The sequence below is a fragment of the Vigna umbellata genome, chromosome 1, assembly GCF_029865625.1.
Source record: "Vigna umbellata cultivar VRB3 chromosome 1, Vumbellata_1.0, whole genome shotgun sequence".
In the NCBI taxonomy this organism is placed as follows: Eukaryota; Viridiplantae; Streptophyta; class Magnoliopsida; order Fabales; family Fabaceae; genus Vigna; species Vigna umbellata.
In genome coordinates this window covers 48546808-48563706 of record NC_142165.1, presented here as the reverse complement: position 1 = coordinate 48563706, position 16899 = coordinate 48546808, and the positions used below count along the sequence as shown (strand labels likewise).

The 16899-nt window shown below is 34.1% G+C and overlaps 1 protein-coding gene across 1 annotated transcript; it reads right to left on the bottom strand.

Annotated features, from left to right (window-relative positions):
- Positions 1 to 3948: 3948 nt before the first annotated feature.
- On the bottom strand, positions 3949 to 10679 carry LOC124822479 (integrin-linked protein kinase 1-like). Its single transcript, XM_088103535.1, has 12 exons — positions 9738 to 10679; positions 8299 to 8373; positions 8096 to 8200; positions 7450 to 7535; positions 7097 to 7217; positions 6916 to 6995; positions 6639 to 6701; positions 6403 to 6524; positions 4943 to 5028; positions 4697 to 4821; positions 4483 to 4614; positions 3949 to 4247 (listed from the first exon to the last, which is right to left on the bottom strand). The coding sequence occupies exons 1-12, from the start codon at positions 10161 to 10163 to the stop codon at positions 4241 to 4243; spliced, it is 1428 nt and encodes a 475-aa protein (XP_087959661.1). The 5' UTR covers positions 10164 to 10679; the 3' UTR covers positions 3949 to 4240.
- Between the last annotated feature and the right edge of the window lie 6220 nt (positions 10680 to 16899).

Below are 16899 nucleotides of genomic sequence, written 5' to 3'. Positions count from 1 at the left end.
AACATAAGAACATACAATCAAACACAAACAAAAGAGTAAGCTAGTGTAAACAAAAATATCATAAAATGGATAAGATTTCTACAAAGATCATCAAACCAAAACAAGTATACAAACATTCTAGAAAAATATAATACGCAAAGGTCTGACTCATCTGGATATAGTATGGATGTCAAGTTATAGTGGTTCTTGCACCTGTAGTGGTAATATTGTTGGCTCAATCCAAGCTACCATACAAGACTAGTCCATTTCAATTGTCTTTGACCAAAACAAGGCCCCTAGACAAGGACCTCCTTTTATTCTCACCACATGACGCATCACTCTCTAATTGAGCATGGATGATCATTAGAACGTAGGATGAACCCCAAACTTAACTTCAGTCGTTCGTACTAGCAACATTATCGGGCACCACCATGAAACCTCTCCACGAGGATCATGGACTTACGTCCCCCAATACCATTCACTTAAATCACAACATACTCGTCGTCATCATCATACTCAAAGTATTTCAAGCATAAACTTCACTTATAACAAATCTGAAAATAATAATCACATAATAACACAATTTTCATCATAATAGCTTGATACCCACACTAGACAAGGGAAAACATCCTTAAAACTTCACCAACAGTTTCGGAAAGGTCAAAAACCTCCCAAAACGACCTAAAGAACGTCCAAAATAGATGTCCGGAACCCCAAATTTGAGATTTCCCACAACTTAGTTTTTGCCAGACAACTCCTCACCAGACTACTCTTACCTAGACGATCTCTGGCCAGACGACCCCTTACCGGACGATCCCTTACGAGAAGAATCCTTGTCAAACGATCCCTTACCAGACGACTCCTTACTAAATGATGATCCCTTACCAGACGACTCCTTGTCAGACGTTCCCTTACTAGGACCACTTACCAAACGATCTCTAACCCAAATGACCGCTTACCAGACGATCTCTTACCCAGACGATTTACCAGATTTTTGTACAACAAGAGACTAACTAAGCCTTAAATGACCCCAAGACAGTTCCCAAAACTGCAGACTTTCTCCACAACTATGATCTTAAAATTTTACTTGTTAAAAGTCTCACTTTTATGCCCAAAACTCATTCTTCTTCTAATTATCCCATACCCAAATTTTGTAACAACACATAAGCTCAAACTCACTAAATCTACATTTACAACTTCATCAATAAACAAACTTTAACAACAACAAACCAGACACACCAACATGCATCAGTTTTCAATTCAACATACCACTATTCTCAAGCACCCAACATACCAAGTTTCACGGTTTAATTAAAGTTCATAAATCAATCATCACATCATCATACAAACATCAAATATCACATGCATACCAAATCCAAACCAAACAAACTAGCTTCCCTTACCTGGTTGACGCTCAGACGATTCTAAGAACTCTAAAATTCCTCCTACCGCTCCAAGATCCCTATTTGATCCTACAATTCATGAAAATTTGATCAAAGTATACATTTAATACCACTGATCAACAAAGAGTCTTAGAGAAGACTCAAATCCCAAAAGAGTAAAGAAAACCCTACATGCAAAGACATCCAAAATTTAAGGAAGAAGGGTAGAAACCAACTTACCCTATAGTTGAAACCAATTGGCTAGAAGTGAAGATCTCGCCTCAAGAAACTTTCAGGCGGTATTTGATCTTTCGACATATGAGTACGGAGTTAAAGTTTCAAGGAAAGTAAAAGAAATTTTAAGAAAGAAGTTTTAGAGGGAGAAAGTTTCTTAGATAATGAAACTCCTTATAAAAACAATTAAGTTATAGGTTGATATTTTTGAAATAAAATAATAGAATATCATTATTTAAAACACTATGTTACCTCTATGTTTTGAGGTCTTACATATAATATTAGAAAATAAAAAAAAATACACTTAATTTTATATATTCAATTATTGTTATTAATAAAAGTAAATAAATAAAACATGATACTTTTGTTTTTATTTTATAATTTTCTTTTCTTATCACTTTAAAAAAATGAAATTATTCTTTTATTTTTATAAATATACCTATTTAAGAAAAATTAAAGACTAAAAAGTAAATTATAAAAATCTAATTAAATATTGAAAGATGTAATTATTAAAAAGAAAATATGTAATAATAAAGTCATGATTAAAACTACATTATAAAAAATAAATAATAGTTAAATTTTTTTATATTCATAAAAAATTATCATATAAAAAAATCATGAGATGAAAAAAAAACTAATATTTTAATATCAAGTAAGATAAAATAGTTATATTTTTTTTATAGTGAAACAAAACATATGAGAAATAAAACATAAATAATGAGTTTTAAAATAAATCAATGTAAATAAATTGATGAATTTGTGCACTATTAATATAATTTTACTAATTCAAGACTACTTAAAAGAGATAATAATATTTGAAGAACCAAATTAATGCCTTATTATTAATTTCAATATTATTAAAGATTTGTATGTTGACATTTTTCCTTGTCTCTCAAAAAATCTAGAGGTAAATATACACTTGATAGAACATTTGTTCCGAGGGAAGCAATGATAAGAGTTCTTAAACATCACTTGTGTCATGCTTCGAGCATAATAAAGCAAAAGAAAAACTCAAATTTATTTTATTGAAGCATCAACTCTATAATCAATTTTTTATATTACAAGAAGCTCTCTAAAACTTGCTCTCTAGTATTATAGGTCTTTTATGGTGCTAGAAAACGTAGGTTCAATTGCCTATAAGTTACAACTTCAAAAATTTAAATCCATTTAGCATGTTACGTATCCTTACACATGTTATATCAATATACCTCTGTTGAGGATAAGCATCCACCTAGTTGTTTGGCCATCCATACTCAGTAGTACTATTTTTCTTGAAAAATCCTCAACAAAAGAAGGATCGTATCATAAAACTTGGTTGGTGACATGATTTAGCCAATGAGAAAGCTACTTAGTTCGTATATTCAAGTTTGTAATAGTTCCTTGTGTATTCAATGTTTATAAAAGCATAAATCATTCGTTATTTTTGTAAGAGGCACGAAGTGCAAGAGACACGAAGTGCAAGAAGCACAAACAAAGAGCGGCTCCTGACATGCTTCTAGTGGGAGGACACATGGAAGAATCGAACATACACCGGAATAAGAGGGATCTAAAGACTGTATAGGTACGAAACTATACAGTTAAAGGATAGCTTAAAAGAATTGATTTAACTACTCATATCACCAAAATACATTTGTTTTTCGGTAGCCTAACCCATAAGAACTCCATTGGAAAGCCTGGTGTTGATGTGTGGAGCAGTCAATATTCTCTGTAAGTTGTTGGGGCGTTACAATCAATAATTTAAATACATTTTCTTTTTCAATCTTTTATGGTATTTTTTCGAAGTAAAAAATGTAACAAAAATTTTATATAATCACGTTAACATATTAAATTAATCACTGGAAGACTTGTTACTATCCATCCAATTGTTGAATATTGCAATTGTTTTTCAAATTAATCGTTTTTTCACTTTCATAAGACTTCCACAGAAGTTTATCTAGACATATTATTAATTAATCAATTTCAATTAGTTATGATTTCACATAAGTATGACAAAGTATGATAGAATTTTAGATTAAGACTAGAATATTAAAATAGAAAAAGTGTAGTACACAATTATTTTGTACAATTAAAGGAAATATATAATTATCAAATTTCAAGTTCTCATCAAGTAACTATTTATTGCTATTAGTAATTTACATTCATCCATAAAATAGTTAATGTTATCAACCAATTTCAACTCAATTATTAAAAGACATGAACTTATGAGCTTTTATTTCAAGAGCACCTAATTAAACTATTGAGGGACAAAAACCAGATTCCATACAAGTAAACATTTTTTGGGGTGGTGGGCTGGTACAAGGCACACAACACATAGGGTGCCGAATGATGATGCGATTATAAGCACATAGTAGTCTATCTATAAGTATATAAACACATTTTTATTAGAAAATTTCTGATAAATGTTATGCCGTTTATGGTACATTGTACAGAGAGGAGCTGTTCCAGAACCTCCAGTGGCCGGGTGGAACCGGGGGAATTACGCTCAAAATCCAAGCTCAGGTTAATATATTCCAATTCCAAAGTTATTAATTGCAATGGCTATCAACGGTACACCAACACCAACAACAACACGAAGCTCACAAACTGGTTTTGAGGATCCACCTGAACTTGATTTCCTCTTTGCCACATAGCATGTATCCTGTTATTTATTTCCTGCACGCATTTAAAATATATCATGGTAATGCCAAGTTTTGAAGTCAGAAAAGAGAGTTCATTAACAAGTACAACAATAATATTAGTCTTTTCGCTATTTGCATTGATCAAATTGAAACTAAAATGCTGAGGTAAGCCTCACTACCACAAGGGGTGATTGATCCTTAGCATTTCAAGGTACAATCAGTCTAGAAAATAAATTTTTACAGGGATATAATCAATCTAGAAAACATACCAAGGAAGCTTAAAAGTATCTTTCCACCATCCTTGTTTTGAGCAAGTTGCAACAATTTTGTTCAACCGTACAATGACCTGAGAAAATGTTGGCCTGACTACAGGAGTTGGATCCCAACATTCCTCAATCAACCTGCATAAACTACGATAGTTAGACCGTTTTTAAATTAAACTGAAGCTTGAAGACCAAATTTTAAAGTTTAAAACAGACTAACTCTTTCAAATCCGGAGGATAATGTTTTGTTTTGATCTTGATTGTCGGTCTTTTCCCCTCTAAGCACATTAGTTGCACTACCTCCTCCGAGGGCTTGGGATGGAAGGGAGGCGTACCCTCTAACATCTGGGTCCATAAATGATACATTAAATTGAAAAAAGTGTTGAATTTCAACTAATAGACAAATAATATGCGGAATACTAAACATAACAGATTGGCATTATTATGTGTTACAAAAATCAGGTACCTCATATATAATGAGACCAAAAGAATATGCATCCGCACTTCTATCAAATACTTCATCTTTGTAAATCTCTGGTGCCACGTACAAGCCTGCAATGAATACAACCAAATCAATAACCACGAAATGTACTTTTATTTTAGCAATTCTAATCTGCAATCATATCGCTTAATCTTTCTTGAAATGCTTGTCAGTTTTCTTTCCATTTTTCCACAAAGTATGCGTTTTCTTTTATAGTTTGCATTTGTTGGGCAAAGGGACCATGGTTTAGAAATGAAACAAGTATCGAACTATCAATGAGGAAAATTTCTGTTATCATAATGGCAGTTTCACCTTTTGAAATCTCTACCGTTATTTAAAAGAAACCCCCCCTCCATATTGTCCAATTTTTGCTTTCACCAAAATCCCATAATTAATTACACATTTATAACAAAATAAAATATAAACAGTTATTCATATGTAGCTGCAGTATCTTCAAGAACACTTCATTACAACAACAAAAAATTGCCGGGGTGTCTAATATCCTATTTAACAACAATAAACATGTATATCTTGTTAGACCCATTCTATTGACAATTTTTTTCATTCTTCCTGCTCTGAATTTTACCGGTGCATTGTGCACAATGCTTGTAAAGTAAATGAGAAGATGCACAAGGCATCAGTTAGCACAGCCATTCCATAGCACACCATAAATGCAACAAATCCAGAAGTTAAAAAAAGTTTAGAGAAAAGGGTTTAAGGGTTGTTGGGACAAACTTTTCCATAAAGATTTCTAGAAGAGAATAATAAAAAGAAAAATTAAATAATTTTCTATAAATTAAAATTAGTTTATGCACAGGTTAAAAAATAAAAACCTAGAAAATTCATATTTGAAAGAGCCTCAAGGACTTAGCTTATACATAAAACTAATTTTAACTTTTAGAGAAACTCATTCAATTTTTTTTTTCGTCGTATTTTTCTCACCTAAAAGTTAATATGAAGTTTGTCTAAAAAGACCCTTCACCTCAAAACTGTAATGAACTGTATAAGACCATCAAATGGGGGTAAAGTATGCGCAATGGAAAAAATCTCGACATCCCAAATGATGAACAAAAGTTCCATCTCTATCCCCTTAAGTCCAGCAAGTTTTGACATAGAATTCTAAATGAATAATTAAAAGAATATATAGTGAACTTAAGATGTAATAGGAATTAATTTAAAGAAGTTCCTGGACAGTATTATATCATTTTTCATGGCCTAAAACCCAAGCTTAGGGCAGCTAATGAGATTTGTCATATCCAATCTTAGAAGGTATAATTCATCCCGGAAAAGGATTTTCCTATTGCAATCACCAATCTGATATGTTCAGTCAGTTGTAACTAAACTGAATCTTAATGCTAGAAAATGGGACACTGGATTATAAAAACCTTCCAAACACAGGAAGGAGAAGAAATGAAACACATTTCTGTTGAATATTCAAAACTTACTTGAAAGATCAATGTTAGGGTCAGGCTGCACCAGCTTTGCTTGATCAGCTGAGATGAGAGAAAATCTCGCAGTGCCAAATCCGCCTATCTTCAATTGCCCTCCATTATCGAGCAAAATATTTCTGGCACCTTACCAAAATTTCATATATTAAAGGAACAGTAATCCCATGAGAAAAAATCTAATTCAAAATGCACTCGGTCATAACTAAACATCAGATTGTATCAAGTGATCTTACTTTGGCTTTAAATCACAGTGAATAATCGGTTCTGGTTTGCATTCATGAAGATAGTTCATGCCCCTGCCAACAACAAATTATCAAGATAGCTTACATAAACAATCTATTAGAATTTCCAATAAACCTGTAATCAATTAGTACACTGTAAACTTAGAAAACTAAGAAAATGACTTTAGGAGCCTTTTGGAACTCAACGACCATATAATAGATAATAAAAGTAAGAAAAGGGCATGAGTGTTTTCAAAGAACCGTGTAGTTCCTTGAAATGGTTACTTGCCTAGCAATATCTAGAGCAAAACGTAGAACTTTTGATGGGGACAAACGCCCTTTCTTTTGTAGATAGCTTGCCAGATCACCCTGAAAAAAACATTGATATAAACAAAGAAAAGTGAGTTACATACAATCATACGAGAAACTTACTCTGCGAGGATACAGAGGGATAGAGAGGATAAGCTTACCTTAGCATGGTACTCACGCACAATCATCATAGGTACATTTTGGGTTACAGCTCCAACAAATTGGACCAGATTGGGATGTCGCACCCTTTCTAATAATGTGAGCTCATGTTTGAAAGCATTTCTGAATGAATTATTGATATTGTGAAAAATTAGAGCCAAGGTTGAGTAATAAAGTACAGAAAAAAGAACAAACACCAGTTCGGGCCATCTACGAGACCAGAAATCAAAGTGAAAAGTAGTGACATATGCAATCAGACAGGAACTTATCCAAACAACATCAAACAACCTGATTGATTCGCAAGAAGCATATCATACAATCACTCTCACAAAACATGTTCAATTGCTATACATACATGGTATCAGGATCTGTATAACTGTCCTTGTCAAGTATCTTCACTGCAACCTTTGTGCCATTCCATTTAGCTACTTGATATGTTCCCTGCAAATAGACGGATCAAACAGCAGTGAAGAACTATACAAACAAGTTTAACACACATCACTGTTTAGCTTTATAAATGTCAGATGTTTATAGATCCGTGAACAAGATCACACAAAGCATTCACCACATTAGGTACCAACAATTAGAAATGAAAGATTGGGGAAAAAGAATAAAAAATCAAATGGTTGCCAAAGGGAGCCCAGTGCACAGGTCACGAGATATGGCAAAACAATTGTTTAATGCGTGCAGTAATAAACACAATGTAACACATTACTGGTCACGAAAATTACATTACTACAAAGAAATGTTTAAGCATATGCAAATTATCATAGTTGATCAATTTCAAAGTAAATATGCTCCCTCAGAGTCATCGTAGTTGTCTCAATTGCAATTATCAACTTGCATTTTTCATGAACAAATACCATGACCGGGTGGAATCCCAGTTGAATAATATCCCAGAAAGGGCATGACTATTAAATAATCAAATAAAATATAACCAAGTGAACAAAATTCAATCACAGTTCCCAACGAAAGTAAGAAAGAAAGAAAGAGAAACATACTTTTGAAATACCATCGCTCTTCCGAACCTGTAGCTCTAACGGGTTGAGTTCATATTCCGGAACTTCACGAGGATTCGCAACGGTCATTGGAGTCTTCCTGGTTTTCTAAACATGTCAAAGATAATTTAACCAGTAAGTCGCTAAATTCAATCCGACATATTTACCACCATTTGTCTAACAAACAAAGAACGGTAGCACAATACCGGCACTTTCGCTCCACGAGCCTTCAACATGTAATAAATCTCTGTATTTCCATAATATTTGGCATCGGCCGCCGCCTGCACAACCACACATCCATCACCACTTAACACAGAAAAACAAATCAATTTTAACCTTAAAGCAATAATTTAATATAAATGTACTCAGAATATATTTTTTACATTCTCATGCAATTACAAATATTTAAATGTTCAACTAAATTCGTTTTATAATATCTATCTCAAAAAATCATTAAAACACTATTTTGATTCATCGACAATTTTTTAAATTACGATAGGAATAGATTTAATTGTCATGCCCTTTTTTCATCATCAAATCTGCAACCAAATCGAAACTGAGGATTTCGCGGTTTAGAAATGCCGAATCCTGCAAGGCATTTATTCCATGTCACACTTTCAGGGGAAAGTGGAGCACATGAGGCGGAAGATTTTGTAGGTAAGTGTCACGTTCAAGTTACTGATTTTCACATAATCTACCTTTCAAGTCAAAATCCAGTACTTCCTATCATAATTTTTATAGACAATATGAAAAAATTCTTCAATTTTGTCGTGATTATTATTAAATATATTTCTTCATATTCTATGAAACACGAACTCCAACTCGGAGAAAAGTATTACCTGGTTCCAAGTATAAATCTATTCTGATTTCAATAAAAAAAATTATACATGAATAATTTAAGTATTTTTTATGGTTATGATATACCTTTAATATTTAAAAAAAAAACAATTGCGAAGAATTTTCCAGAATTTAAAATTACCTAAACAATGCAATTCATTACTAGATGTACTGTCTGTGAATTGACTAAATTATTTATCCACAAATAAAAAGATAAATGAACAGTCAGGAGCACATAGTCATACTATCCATTTACCACTCTGACTACAAAAACAAAAAAATATATATAAATAAATAACATATTCAGACGTTGATAAGATGTTGATATATAGGGCGTTGTGTTAAAAAAGAATTAGCTAAGACTAGATATAACAATATGATATAATATTAGATAATAGTTTCTCTTAAATAAAGACCAGACCCAACACATGCAATATGTTTGAAGTATAAAACAGAGACACCAAACACAAAAAAACATGATATGTCTAAAACATGAAATAAATAAAAAATAAAAAATAAAAAACCATGTCATATATTCAACTTTTTTTCAAACAAACCAACTACTTTTTTCTTAAGTAAACCATACAAAAAGTAAGAGACGTTTAATATTATATTATAAGCTGATTACTCTAAAGGCTAAAAATAATTGACGGACAGAACGAAAATTGTGGAGCAAGTATGGAAATCTGTCTCCGAAGTCAAAAGTTGACGGTTTAAATTATCAGTGGATTTAAATTAAATTAATAACAGTAATATACACGATAATTCTATAATAAATTAATAATGAGTAGAAGAGATAGGAAATTACGGTACTGCCCCAGCGATCGCGAGCGTCGATGTTGGCCTTGCGGGTGAGGAGGAGCCGGGCAACCTCGGCGTGACCTTCGCAGGCGGCGATGTGGAGGGCGGTGCGGCCGTCGAGGTCGATACTGTTGACGTCGATGCCTTCGTTGAGCAAATCCTCAACCCCCTTGACGTCGCCTCGGCACGCCATGAAGAGCAGCTGCATGGTGGAGTCAAGGTTATCGGGCACGGTGAGCTCCGCCTCGTCGTGTTCGGGGCTCCTCCGTATCGGATCCAACGACGACTGCCGCCCGAAGCTGAACCGCTGGTTGTTCCGGCGTGGATCGAGCGAGGCCTGGCGCGTGAACTGCCGGCTCAGGCTCTTCCGCAGCGACCCCGACGAAAACTGCCGCGAGATGCCGCGCTTCAGCTGCGCGGCAATATTTTCCATGGCCGCCGCCGAAGGATTCCGCACCACAAAAGCTTCTCACAATCAATCAATGAATCAATCAATCAACAAACAGAGAGTGCCAGCGAGCATGCTCTACATGTTGGAACGGATCCAACCTGCAGCTTTGATTATGGTATTGGAAAGTATACGAACCGAATAGAAGGAAGCGCGAACGAGCGAGGGAAGATAATAACCACGAAATCAATAACAGAATTTCTTTATTCTTATTTTTGGATTCATCGTTCATTCTCTCATCACTCACATGTTTCCATTTTAAGAGAATGAAGCCGTGGTTGTCTCTGTCTCTCACCTTTTCTTTTCCTTTTTCATCTCTTCTAATTAGATCATGGCTCTGCCTCCACTCTCTCCTCCTGTTGGGGTAGGTTTCATTGACTTACCACGACCTGAATCACTCAATTTTTCCTTTTTTTTCCTTTCTTCAAAAATTAATTAATTATGATTGAAAATTCAAAACACGCGTTAATGAAGAATAATTATATATCTTTTAATTATAATTATACTTTTGTTTTAAATTGTTTATCTAAAGAGTAATAATAATAAATTTAAAAAAAAATGCACATCCACACACTGCAAGTTTTTAGTTGGATTTGCATGTGGAACTTTGTCTTCTTCCATGCAGAAGAAGATATATAGCAATTTAGAAGTACAAGTAGGTTGAATTAATTAATTAGCTCCCCAAATTTGAAACCATGAAATCCAAATTATGATTCAATTCATGGGGTCAGCCACAACTACATAATTAACTTCTCAAATTAAATACAAATTATGTCCACCTTCATTTGTTCTTATCCTGTCTTCAATAAAAAAAATAGTAATTAATCATGTCGGCTTTTATGCTCTTACATTAATTTTGCCTTCTTTCTTTGTAATTTTTGCAAACCCTTATCCTATTAATTGTTCAAAACTATTCAAAATCACTCATTTTAATTGGTTTAAACTTGTTATTTAATTACTATTTCTTTTTGAGATAAGACTAATTAATATTTCTTTAAATAATATTTTTTTTTATTTCTTATTTCATTTTCAAGAATATATCCTCACCTAAAAAATTTAATCACCCTTCACCTAGAAAACAGAAAGGTGGTGACTGCCATAGTCTTTGTGGACCAACGAGTTCTAAATCATTAATTTTTGAAGGTTTTCTTTTTCTATCTTGCAAGAGACAAAGAAAATAATGGACACCTGTTCAAGCGTCGTTTTGTGTTGGTGTTACTAAAGTTGTGCAAGTTGGATTTGTAACACATCTGTCCAATTGAAATATAACACGCTGATAGGAATTCAACACTGTCAGCATAAACTTTTTTTTCTCTGTAATTGAACGTTGATTTTTGGTTTCAGAATAAAATGTTTTTTGTTTTCCTTTCTTTTTAGCAAGGAAACAAATAGGAGTGCGATTTTTTTTGTTGGAATGCAGATTAGTACAACTCACCCACCATTGACCTTTTCAAACAAAAATTGTACATTTCGATGTAAAATAATATTGGGTGAATTAAAAATATTTTATATTTTATATACTATGATTTTTCTCATTTCCAACTTTGAATATATATATATATATATATATAAGAAAAACTTTAAAACACTTTAATATGTCACTAATATAGTCAAGAAAAATGACAACGGTTATTTTCGTCTATAGGCAATAGTTCCGCAACCGAGATATATACATGCGAGACAAAAAGGGATAGGTTTTTTGCATAGGTTGTGAACTGAGGCAAAGAGAGATAGGATTTTGTCTTGATTCACAGGTAACCGAAGTAGTAGAGTTTTTTTTTTTTCGACAGACTTTTCGCCTCGGTTCAATAGGAACAGAGGCAATATGTCGGACTCTACTGCCTCGGTTGGGACCTGAACCGAGACGGTATAGTGTTTTTTATTTTTATCTTTTTACTTTTTCGCCAGCTTTTCTACCTCGGTTGTGACCTGAACCGATGTCATAAAGGACTTTTTGTCTCGGTTATGATCACAACCGAGGTGTATTCCCCTTTTTTTTAAAGAACATATTTGTTTCTCCAACATTCTCAACTATAGAAACAGACATGCATATATTTAACAACCCAGAACAGTCTAGAACAATCCAGAAGTATATATTTTCAGTAAAAATTATATTAAAACATAAATCCATTCAATGTAATCATAAATCAACTTAGAAGCATAAATCAATCCAATGTACAAAGTTAAACTAATAATAAATATGCTAAGTTAGAACTTACTATATCCTAATATCTATATACTATTATACAGTTGAATTATATATTTAGCAAGTTCTTTCCTTATGTGTTTAAGTGACTTCTCTGGAATTGAAGTAGTAAAATTGAATCACTGCATAAAACACAATGATTTCAACTAGTGTATATCAAATCTAAACTATAGAGAAAATAAAACTCAAACCAAAATATTATTGTTTCTCATCCACTAGTAACATGTGCGCGAAAAGGGCTGGGCATAATTTACTGAACTGAACCAAACTACAGTTAACTGTACTATATTATACTTAAAAAAACTAAACTGATTTGTACTAAAAACTAATTAAGTTATTTTATAGTTTAGGTTAAAAAAACTTAACCTTAATTATTTTAGTACAGTTAACTATAGTTAACTATGTGAATTATGTGCCTTTCTCCATAGAACTTTTTTTCTATCACCACCGTCACATATTTTGTATCGCGTTGTTCTCTTCCTTTCCGCTGCCACCCATCCCTCCTCTCATCTCCCTCTATTAGTTCAGGTCCGATGTCCTCTTCGTCCATATCGCTACCCATCTCTCCTTCCATCTCCCTCGATTAGTCCTTTAGGGCTTCCTCTTCAGCTCCCTTTTCGTTCCAGCGTCGATGGCTTCTCCATATGCTTATTGATTTCTTTCTTCTTGTGGGAGTAGCGATCTCCCTTTTTCATATTCAAGGTGGGTGTTCCCTTCAAGCGTTCCTTCCGCTGGTCGACAAGCCTTCAAGCTTGCTAGCACTTTTGACATCTTTTTCTTGTAGGAGTTGACTCATCATTTGCATTGGGTTAGGTTTTCTCAAACTTATGATCTCTACATGTTTGTTGATATGCCCACGAGAAATTGATCTCCTTTGCTTATGAATTTTTCTGTTTTAGGTTTTATTTTTATGTTTGCCTTGGTGATATTGCCCTGATTTAAAATATAGTTTCTCATCATTTGCCTTGTTGTAGGTTACTCTAACATTTTTTAGTAATATTTGCAGTATTATTTGTTCCTCATCAGTTTATATTTGACAGAAACACTAATAATAAGTTTGATGTCTTCTACTGTACTAATTTAACATTAGGCACACAATTATTCTACTACAATGCTACTGTTCACCATTTCATATTGTAATAACTAATCTTGATTAAGAAACATATTTACTTATGTTCACCCTCTGTATAAACAAATAGATGTATAAAATATACAAGATCGAATTGGTTTCTGGGGCCACTTTCAACTAGCCTTTAAAAGTCTAAATCATTTATAAATACTCTTTTTTCAGTCTAACAAGTTAGGCTTATGGCTGTTTTGACGAGATCACATAAAAAGAAAGATTAAGCTTTTGGGATTGCCTCTGATAGAAGAAAACGTAATGCTTTTAATAATTACTACTTATGATTACATATATTATATTTTCCTTTGGCCTTTGTGCTTTCGACTACAGACTATGTTTTGACATTGAGCTAGTGAAACTGTATACAGTTAAAAGGGTAACACTCAATAAGTCTAATTCATTCCTATATAGTTAATAAGGGTGAAAAAAGGAAGATGAGGAAGCTCTTTCATTTGTGTCTTGACTATTTTTCCCATTTTGATTGATTGATGTTTGTATGAACACATTTGGGCGTGAGTGCTTCTTTGTTGGATGCATGCCACTAAATAACCAAGCCATTTCGGAATTAACCTTATCAACTCAACAACGCGATTTCATTTATCATGACCATATATATTCACAATGTCATTATAATGTTAGTTGTTTTCTTGTTAAGACTTTCACATTACCACCATAGTTGCTAATCAATATTATTTCCACTGAAAAGTTTTAATTATCTTTATTTTTTTTCATTGTGATTTTGTGGAGTCACTCAATATTGTGTGTTTGTGTAGTTCATGAGCATGAGGGAGAATGGGAGGCTTGTCATTGCGGATTTGGTTTTCTAAGATGTCAAGGTTGAAGGTTGTGGATCTTAAGGTGAATTGTTTCTTAAGGTGAGTTTTATTTTGTCATTTTGATTTGAAAATCATCTTTTCAGGGTGATGGATCTTGTGGTTTCTTTTTTAATTTTGTATATGCACTATGCATCACCTTATTCCCTTTTGTTTTTTTTATCCCGACCATCTATTTTCATTGTTTCAATCTTAAATCTATTCAATATCACTGAAATGGTAAAAAGGAAAGAAAATTACTTTGAACTAATGTTTTTTGTTGCGTCAGAACCTGATGATGGTACTGCACATATTCTCACTTGCTTTACCAGTTTAACTGTTCATGGAAATTTTGCTTTAAAAGCGAGTTACATGTTGTTGCAGCAAGCTTATCAATGTGGTAGTTCCAGGGACCATTGATAAACGAGCAATCAATACGAAAAGAATACTCAATCCATGGGAAAGGAATGAAAATCACACACTTTGCCTCAACTCTGCTAAAGCAATTGAATGCACAATGGTTAACATTGACACTCAAGACTTCATTGAAGGAAGAATATGTTTGTATTCCTTTTAGGTTTCAACCTTAAAAGCATAATTATTGTGGCTATGTACAATGCAGAAACACAAAATTTAAGTTTAGATTTTATTAACAAATGAATTTGAAATAGGATCTTTTTATTTTGGAACCAGTTTCTTCCTTCAGAAAGTTATAAAAATATTGGTGAAATCTGATCAGAATTATTAGATTTTCTTGAATCAAAGAGCTTAGAAATTCTTTTAAGAGACCCTCTAACAGCAAACTGCATTATAGTTAACTGAACTGCACTACACTATAACTGAACTAAAAAACAATTCAGTTCAGTTACTCTGAACTATTTTTTAGTTCAGTTCAGTTTTCCTGAACTGTTTTATAGTTAACTATCAATTTTTATAGTACAGTACAATATAGTGTACTTTGCCCACCCCTATGCACGAATAGTGATCATCATCCAATACATGATGTAGTAACCACACTTATATGACTCAGTTTGTCTATTTCAAACTGATTCATGAAAAAGTGAATTGAATCCTCCTTCTCTTGCCTAAGGTTGACCAAGACAAGAGTGGTCAGGTGGTGTGACTTGTTTGTGGCTTATTGCATGCTGAACAACGAGCGTATAGTCGTGAAGTTATCAATAAAGTTAAGTGACAGGGAGTTGAACCACACCAACCACTAGTGCATAAACGACATTTAACGTCTGTTATTTTGGCCTTTTAACGTCAGCTCTAGAACCGACGTCTTTGTAGGTGACGTTAATCAAACGTCGGACTCAATAGGTCTGACGTCTTTATAGACGTCGGTTACTTCATGATCTGACGTCTAAAGGGCTCTATAGACGTCGGACATTGCATTAACCGACGTCTACTGCAACTCGTGTCTTTGGGTAGCGTAGTAGCACCTTCTTCCTTTCCTAGTTTCGTCATAGAAAAGGTTGCGTCTTTTGGATCTCTTATGGCATTTCAATCGAAAACCGAATATGGGTCCTTGCCTAGTTCCATTAAAACCGCCAATGAAAACGAACGGTGACAATAGAACTAAGCAAGGACCGATGTTCGGTTTTGGATTGAAATGCCATAAGACATCCAAAAGACGCAAGCTTTTCTTACGAGGAAACTAGCAAAGGGAGAATGCGGTACTACGCTACCCAAAGACATGAGAAAAACTGCACCAAAACACAACAAAAACTCATTTTAATCGGTTCAAATGAAAGATAATCAACCAAAGACTAATATAATCGAAATAAAAATACATTTAAACGGTTCAAAAGAGACAAAAACACACCTGGAAAAACAATGTCGTGGAGAGAAAAGGCGAGAAGGAAGACGATGAAGTGCTCGTAACTGCGGGTTTGATGTCTAATTTAACAGCGAACTAGACGTCGGCTCCTCAGGTGAACTGACGTCTATTTTGGCCTAGACGTCGGGGCCCTCACTAATATGACGTCCAAAACAACTTTTCACCTACCCTGTCAGGCCATTTAGACGTTAGATGGCGGGATCTGACGTCTGTACGACGGAAAAAAATAACTTTTCATCCACCTGTCAGACATATACATGTCCGTTAGGAGGGGCACCGACGTTTATAATCGAATATAGACGTCGGGGTGGTGGGATAGAACGTCTCTAAGGCGGAAAAAATGACTTTTCACCTAACTGTCAAACATATAGACGTCTGTTAGGAGGGGCCTCAACGTCTATAATCGAAAAGGGTTTCGGGGCCCTCCTAACAGACGTCTATATGCCCACTTATTTACGAAAATGCCACCAGTCAATAATTTACCTTGGTTATTTTGTGGTCCGACGTCTACGGGAGAACACCCTACACCACACAGGATCACTGACGGTGTAGAAAGTCGTCTAGTTTACGAACATCCTCAGGTGCTCGTATGGATTTGTTGATCCATCATATTTCTCAAAGACTGGGGAATTGGAGGTACAAGGGTTTCCGTGATTGTTGACATGAAAGACAATAGGTCAATCGTGTTCACCATCTGCATGGACAGGTTTTCCCCATTAGCTCTCGTGCTGCCCTTGTGG

What these genes read in the sequence shown, in the direction of transcription:
- LOC124822479 (XM_088103535.1), bottom strand. Translation starts at nt 10,163, where the DNA reads ATGGAAAATATTGCCGCGCAGCTGAAGCGCGGCATCTCGCGGCAGTTT. An exon ending in CTCGTGGAGCGAAAGTGCCG is followed by an intron (nt 8,201 to 8,298) that starts GTATTGTGCTAC and finishes TGACATGTTTAG; the next exon opens with AAAACCAGGAAGACTCCAAT. An exon ending in TTGGTCTCATTATATATGAG is followed by an intron (nt 4,822 to 4,942) that starts GTACCTGATTTT and finishes TTATGGACCCAG; the next exon opens with ATGTTAGAGGGTACGCCTCC.